The 8,551-nt window shown below is 40.2% G+C and overlaps 1 protein-coding gene across 1 annotated transcript; it reads left to right on the top strand.

Annotated features, from left to right (window-relative positions):
* The first annotated feature begins 6,627 nt into the window (after positions 1–6,627).
* Positions 6,628–7,718, top strand: gsx1 (GS homeobox 1). Its single transcript, XM_036525689.1, has 2 exons — positions 6,628–7,104; positions 7,315–7,718. Exons 1-2 carry the CDS (start codon positions 6,723–6,725, stop codon positions 7,662–7,664), a joined length of 732 nt encoding a protein of 243 aa, XP_036381582.1. The 5' UTR covers positions 6,628–6,722; the 3' UTR covers positions 7,665–7,718.
* The last annotated feature ends 833 nt before the right edge of the window (positions 7,719–8,551 follow it).

Here is an 8,551-nt window from a genome sequence, read left to right as displayed (position 1 = left end):
ATTTCATTGATAGCCACCTGAGCAACATTACTTTAACAGGTTTCATGTGGCAATGTTTGAATATGGTATGGTAATTTTAATCCAGATCCTAGCTGCAGCATACTCCTTCAACACCATGGAAGAAATATTTATCACACAGCTCTGAGGAGAGCTACACCTAGAAGAAAACTGAATACATTTGGACACATAAATAATAGTATGTAAAGTATTAGATAAAAGCCAATAATACTGTGATACACTACAATTTACATCCTGTGAACAGAAAGTTGACTTTCCAGGTGGGTCCATACTGTCCTTAACAAAACTTTACACGTTAATCTTTCACACACACTTTCACACAATCTTTCATAGTTCTAGTATTAATTAGATGATGGACATTATAACCTGCCATGGGTCTGACAGGTTCATCTTCCATGAAAGACCCAAGTCTTATTTAGAACCTAAACAGCTATGCCTTAACCAGTAAAATCAATGTTACCTAAACATTCTCTAAACATCAGGTCTGTATCTGAACATGTAGAATATCCCAAATTCATTTACTCTTTACTAATGATATAATAACAACATGAAAAACAGAAGAGATAAATAACAGAATAAAGACAAACTGATTTACATATGTGGAATTATAGTAGATGTAAATGGATTTGAGTGTTCAAAGAAACAGGCTCATATCAAATGCAGAGATTCCAGTGTTGCTTATTAGACATTATTACAATTGCAAGTAAAGTTCCGATGTACTGATGAAAAACATCATATAACGTGAAAAATACCTTCTAAGTTTGTTCCTGGGTCAGCTGGGTTGTCTGTGTGACTGAAAGTAATTTTGATGAGCATATGAATGATAATCTGGTCTTTGTATTTCTTTCAGAGTGCAGAGGGACCTGCAGGCCATGATGTCCCCCCAGGGCAGGATTAGGGGGGTAAAACAGGCCCTCGATGTCACATTGACAGTCACAGCATCCATCCAGCGAGGCCAAAATTTAATCCACCTAGTCACCGGCCCATAGGGAATCCAAATCCTGTTATATTGTGAACTCTAACCACTATGCCTGAGGAACATGTGTGTGTGCGTGTGTGTATGTGCCTGTGTGCACACTGGTGTGTGCTTGTATATGTGTGTGCACACAACATGCTCAGTGTATTGTGTATAAAATCTTTGTACAATTCAAGTAATCCAAACATTCCTTGACTGACTTCTTCTTGTACTAGTGTAATGTAATGTCTTTTCCAGTATTCTATGTGCAATGGGACAGTTCATACGATCACCAATCCAGGAACTTCTTACCCAGCCCTAATCCTCACCACAACCATTTTACATAAAGGGGGGGGGGGCTGTTCCTTATACAAGATCAGTATTTAGGGGCAGAATCTACAATATGCCTTCAACAGTCAAAATAGAGCTCCGTGACAACGGTACCAGTAGGAGGTGCGGTCCAGCCGCGGACGGTGTGATGCATGACTAAACACCCTCTCTGGGGTGGGGTCCACCTGATCGGCATGAAAAGTCACAGTCATTATAAATAAAGGAACAGATGGAATATTATGCTCCTGTCCTGTTCAGAAAACACCCGTGAAACAGCTGAGAGTTTCAACAGATTACTGGAAAGATGTGGATAAACTGTGCCATAAATACATTAATACAATGGTTAGAAAATGCATACAATTTTGAACGAAAATTGAAAAAGTGAAGTTCTGAAGGTGTTTCGTTCCTCGTAAGTCACAAATAAAGACACTGATGGACACACTCATTCCCTCTCAGTGCGAGTTATCCTGAGGTAAGTGTAATAAATCCCAGTGGAAAGTGTTTGGTCTGGTTAGTGATGATGGGCTCAGAACAGACAACATTCATTTCTCCCCCTAATATGCACTCATAGTATAATGCAGAAGAGCTGCTATTTCAGCTGTTCTGACAACAGCTTAGGATGTGGAGCGAGTTACAAAAAACACAGACAAACAGAAATCAATCCCATAAAAACCCCCTCGACAAAATGCCAGCCCCCCCCCCCCCCCCCCCCCCACCTCCTGGTCCATGCAGGACTTCACGCTTGTCTCCAGGATTAGATCAGTGAGATGAAGAGTTCTGATTATTGGGTTATTAGATTATTGTTTATTAGATTACCATTCTTGTAATTAAAAGGAAGTTCCCACCAGCAGCTGCTCTGGTTTTAAGGGGACTCTACGCCCTGAGAACAGACTGGCAAAGATAAACTGGAAGTAGCACTGTGGGAATCAAGGGTTTTGCAGCTAAGGGTCCCAAATGACTGCCATCCAGACCCTGCAATTAAAAGGTAAAACAATATATTTTCTGAGTAGCACAAAGTTGGAATACTGAGAAAAAAAAAGACATTGTAGTAGACTGAACACTGCATCTAGACCTTGTGTTGAAAAGGGCAGCAAGGATGCTGGGGGAAAAAGTCAAAAAGTAAATAATGTGCATCAAAGGAGTTCATACCCTAAAATAATGAGGTGTCTTACACTACATTGACAACATTGCACTCTGTTTTGGTCCCTAAATTACACAAAACATATTGAAATGCTTTCAAAAATACACAGAACACACACAAGATTACTACCAGGTCTTGAAGAGATGAAACAAGATCTAACACGCCTCGGTGTCAACAGAGAGGGGTTGAATGAAGATTTTATTCCAGTTTTAAAAGTGGAGTAAATAGGTTGTTTAACATTAAACTGTGTACAGAGCAAAACACAGATGGAAACTTCACATCAACATAAGGAGGTACTTCTGTACACAGAGTTATAAAATGCATTGAATAACCTGACAGGATATGTAACAGAGCCAGACTCCCTCGAATATGAATTGTATTATTTCAGTCTCGCAAAATCAATTTGTATCCATTTAATTATTGGACAGTAACATGCCACAGAGGTCTCTCTGTGTCTCTGCAGAGTCAACACGTGTGCTCCTACAGTGTCTTAAAATCTGATTCTGTAATATGTACACCACAGTTTCCCTTGAGAGCGTATACTCCCCTCTCTTTGTGGAGTACACAATGCAACGATATGCCTCTCATCTGCAGAGACAGGGGGAGTAAAAGGATTGTTTCGTTTAGAACGCAGTGCTTCCCTGTGTTATACGATTTATGCCAGGGTTTCAGGAATAATTCATCAATCTCATGAGCCAGTATGAAATCAGATAAAACATATCAGACCTCATAGGGAAGTCAAAGAAATCTGACATCCCAGCTATACTCCTGGTAATTACTCTTCTCAGTATTTCAGCGCTCCTTACGACCACTAATAATAGCTTTAGTTCGCTAGTTACAGAGATTTTTGTAAAGATTGGTGGCACAGGTTATAATGAGTCAGTCACTCTGCCTGCGCTTCCGACTCTCGCCCCAAGAGGGCCGTTTCACATAGTTTCGAGAGGTCAAAGCTATTTGTCGAGCTCCAGTTGGGATTACAAATGAGCCTGAGCTTCCCTGAGCCGAGGAGCCCGCTGCCTCTCCCTATGTCAGCCTGCGCCGAGAACCCGCACCTGTGGCGATGACCGAGACACACTAAATGTTTACATCACCAGGAAACTTTCAAATACATTAAAATGTATTGTAAATGCACCACACCATACCAATCACAAAAACACAAAATATCACACCACACCAATCATTGTAATAATGACTTCCTCTGATTTTATACTGTCTACAGGGGACATGGTATGGATAACAGAAGACTATTCGATTTAAAGCCAGTTCAACACTCGAGTAAAATATTGAACTTCACTACAGGAAATTGTGTTGAAACAGCACCAAACTGTCTTCAGTGTCTCTTAGAGGATCATACCTTAACACGGCTATTAGAGGACTCAGGTTTAAATTGGTGTTATGCAAATAGAGAAAAAATGCTTCAAATGAACTCTTTGTTAGATTATAACAACATCATTATGCCATTTTGTAATTAACGTTTAGAATGAAACGGGAATTAAGAAGATAGAGCGGGATCCCCCATTAGTTAATGGACGACGCCTGGCACGCGGCAGCCCAGATAGTGAAAGGACTAATCCCACTCTCTTGCAGATAACAGGCTCTTGCCCGCGTGACTCTGTACCTGCTGCTTGTTTAAGGGTTTAATTGGTCCTAATTTGACCAGTAAATAACCGCTATTATAGTGCTGCGAAGTTAGGGCCAAATTATACCCTTTACACCGGTTGAGTGGTATTTCCCATGGAGCAGAGAGTTTCCTGTCATTTTAGAAAATAAAACAAATAGCCACTGGCCATTACGCGGGCGGGTTCGGTTCTGAACTGAAGAACATTAGCACTGAGCGGTCCGGTAATTGTCATGCACGAGGGCCGGTATAGGCAAAGAGGGAGTTTTTACTGTGTGTCCTGAACATTAGCATGCCAGGATTCGCCTAAAACAACAGGAATGCTCACGGATATTAATATAAGCAGTTCAGCCGAGAAGCGACATAAACTATTAATCCCGCAACTACTGGACGGCAAAATGATTAGATAACTTTTTTTTTTTCTGAGACAGTAGATTACGTCCTTACAGGCACAATAAAAAGTCTACATTAGCGATACACTTAGAGGTATCTAGGATTATTATTGTATTTCAAAACGAATATTTTATTATGAAAAAGTGAGCGTTGTGAGAATCAAAAGGCGATTTTACACCCAGGCAGACCAACAGAGCGGTGCCCATCCACAGGATACACCTGGTGAGTCCACATAACACCGGAGATTTCAAAACCTGTGGAGCTGCGGAGGGATGTACAAATAAAAAAATGTACAATGCAGTTTGTTGACTTATATTTTACTGTCATTATTGCTGAGCTAATAGTATCGAATTATCACTTCAACACGCCGCCAAATCCCAAACCATGGCTATTTCTGTCGCAATCTACCGATGTATTTTATATTCAAGGTTTCGAGCTCAATATATTTAAAATGAACCTCATACATAGGTTAAGCGAAATCTATGAAACAAACCTCTCAAATTTAGCAGCCTTAGAAGCTGAATACTTTTATCGGTACTTAATGATGGAATAAAAATTAATAAAGACAAACAGCAAAACTTTGCAGATTGTAGAAACAATTTGAGCAAAAGCACATTTTCCATTGGCAACACATCAGACCAGCATAAAAGTCTGGAGCTAAATCGTTTGTAAAGTAAAAAAAAAAAATCTTTTGAAATTATTCAGAAACGAGATAAAAGCATTGGAATAAGGGAGGGGGTGGGTATCAAAACCACATTCCAGTGTTTACCCGCACATTAATAGTCCCCGTCGCTTTGAAGGTGTTGTTTAGCGGTCCTAAAGTGAAAGAAAATGTTTTCCTATTACTTAATTCAATCATAGCGAGGAGGGGGCTTTCAGGCGCCACGCATTCGGCCTCTCTGTGACAGAGTCTCCTTTGTGTGAGCCTATCCGCCGCTGTCACACACTTTAATTCGAGCCTCTTTCTCTCGCATTGAAAACTCTCTACAATGACATTCAATAAGGTCCTGCGAGTGAAAACCTGGTTATTTTTATATATGCTTCCCCGGACCCCGCGGGGGCCCGCGCGCAGGAATTAATCACTGGTTTTAACCGCATTGCCTGGAGGCTGTGACTTGTCCTTTCAGTGCCTAAAAGTGATACATTGACACAAAATGGGAGAAAAAAAAAACACACACACACACACACGAACTTAACTCTCTGTAGTTGTAATTATTTGACTCTTGAAAAAAATCATCAAGAAGCAGTCAACAATCAAAAACGAACACCAGAGTAGTTGTTAAAATCGAAATTTCATACTTTATTGAAATTATCTGTCAGCGAACGCTCCATTTAATTGCACGGAATATGAATACATATAACTGAAAGCCAGAAAAAAATGCATCGAATAAATCGAATAAAGCTGACGATACTGGATAGTAAAAAAGAGAGTATCGACGGTGCCCTCCATGAACGCCATAACACTAAAACAATTCTCCATGCAGTATGTCCAAGTTCGCTTGTATTGTGCAATCTAATTTACTTTTATATATACATCTACAGTTATATTATAATTGTTTATTATGTAATGTTATGTAATAATTGTATTCGTGAACAAACTGCATTATCATTAGCTGTGGTAATAATAGTGGTATTAGCAGCGGGAAGCAACAGCAGGAATAGTGGTAGTAGTAGCAATTGAAATAATAGTTGAAATACAAGTTGAAATTGAAATTAGTATGCACCAACAATATTATGGTAGTCTAAAAGAAAGATATTTTTACAAAACTGTTTTTGTACAGATAATATGTGAAGCCGGATAAAAATGAAACTAAACCAAAACATCCAATAGAGATGAATAAAATGGAACCCAGAGGAAACGGAGAAAATATTGACATTATTATTATTATTATTATTATTATTATTATTATTATTATACGAAAGCTAAAAGGGGAGGGGGCAGTGCCGCCTTTTTCAGCGTGGGTGGGGTTGACAAGAATAGACTACATTATGCAGTTCATTTAGTTAACAAGTGAAATAATAGGGAAGCGTGCAGTGTGAATACCGAGAGAAAAGGCACAAAACCCTATTGAGGGCTCTCAGGCGCTCCCAACGTAACTGTCACATGGACGAACCGGGTCCACACTATTTAAACTGCAACACTCTCCTTCAGCACCACTCCGCTGTCCAGCCACGCTAACTACACGTCAGAGAGAGAGAGACAGAGAGAGAGAGAAGACAGGCGCAAGAAAACTAAGTTGGTGAAGAGAAGGAACAAGTTCACAAAGATGCCAAGGTCGTTTCTTGTGGATTCATTGATTTTGAGAGAGGCGAATGATAAAGGAAATGAAAACAATCCACCCTTATTTCCGTACGCCGTGCACCCCTCGCACCCTCTCCATGGGCTTTCCCCTGGGTCCTGCCATTCTAGGAAATCGGGCTTGTTGTGCTTCTGTCCGCTTTGCGTGACCGCATCGCAGCTACATCCATCACCTCCAGCCATCCCGCTCCTCAAGGCTTCCTTCCCCGCCTTCGGTTCTCAGTACTGTCACTCCGCATTGGCGAGACAGCACACGTCCTCAACCGGCGTCAACCTCAACCACGGCCCGGGGATATACCAAGCAGCATACCCAGTACCGGATCCGCGTCAATTTCACTGCATCTCTATTGGTAAGTAACTCATCCCTAGTTCATCCAAACTTCTCCATTTAATCAGTTTTTCATGTACTTGTATCTGCTTATTTACCACGCACACAATGTGCATTTAGTCAAATTGACTTCAGTGTTCGAAAATAAAAATAAACTGGTATTTAAAAAAACTTGTTAACCTTTTAATTTTCATGCTTGGATTACTGATATGCGTTTTGTATATTTTTGCAGAGAGCAACAGCAGTCAACTCCAGAGCAGTAAGCGCATGCGCACCGCCTTCACCAGCACTCAGCTCCTGGAGTTGGAGAGGGAGTTCACCTCCAACATGTACCTCTCGAGACTGAGGCGCATCGAAATTGCCACGTATCTGAATCTGTCTGAGAAGCAAGTCAAGATCTGGTTCCAGAACCGCAGAGTCAAGCACAAGAAAGAAGGAAAGAATGGCTCGCACCGGACGGGTTCTCACAATTGTAAGTGTTCCTCCCTGTCATCTGCGAGGTGCTCCGAGGAGGAAGACGACCTACCCATGTCTCCTTCATCTTCAGGGAAAGAGGACGGAGAGCTATCTGTCACCCCTTAAACTTTCCGTGAACCCAGAGACTCGGTCCTCGTGCCACCTGTGGAATTCTGAAAGCAGCCAAAAAGTCAACTGTACAGACTTCATACTCTGTCACCTGTAAATAAAAAGATATATAAGCAGGGAGTTTGTAAATCCCTATATCGCTGTATATTGACTACATGTTGTAAGTTTGTAGTTTTCTGAAAACGATTCATCTCAACCATGAGTTGCCTATCCAAATTCTCTCTATAATCGCTAAAAGCGGTTTGATATTTGTATAATAAATATCACAAATGATAAAAAAATGAATAGCAAATTTGTTAGTGTTATCTATTTTTGGAAAATAATAGTTACGTATTTTGTATCAATGGTGAATACTGTTTAGCTTTATGGATATGGACTTGGATGGGGACGGAACTGAAGTATGGAATGTGTTTGGAAACGACTAACAATGTTTTCTTACGATGTCACTTAAATGAAACAGTTCTGTTATTGTATCGTCAGTGTAATTGAATATATTTATTTATTTAAAAAAACGATAATAAATAAACAATATTTCTTAGTTACGAAGTACATTTCTGTGTCAAATGGTTTGCTAATTGCACGTCACACACACATGCGCGCGCGCGCGCACCCACACCTGGTCTTCATAGAAACCTAATACAAGCATAAACACAACCACAGCCTTGGCTGTCTTTCTATTTCATTCTTCTCTCCAACTAGCAATCTTTGAGTCCATTTGCAATCCATTCTTCATACATACAATTCATAGTCACATGTAGAATATATTATTCACCATTTCCATTGTCAGAAACATTCTGTTTTCTTGAGCTGAAGCTGATAGTTCACCTAGCCAAAATGTTTATATGATTTTGGCACATCGAACAAAAGACGTTTTTGATTAGTTA

This window comes from Megalops cyprinoides, chromosome 3 (assembly GCF_013368585.1).
Source record: "Megalops cyprinoides isolate fMegCyp1 chromosome 3, fMegCyp1.pri, whole genome shotgun sequence".
NCBI classification, from domain to species: domain Eukaryota; kingdom Metazoa; phylum Chordata; class Actinopteri; order Elopiformes; family Megalopidae; genus Megalops; species Megalops cyprinoides.
Note: the sequence above shows the minus strand (reverse complement) of the source record. Positions and strands in the feature narration are given on the sequence as shown.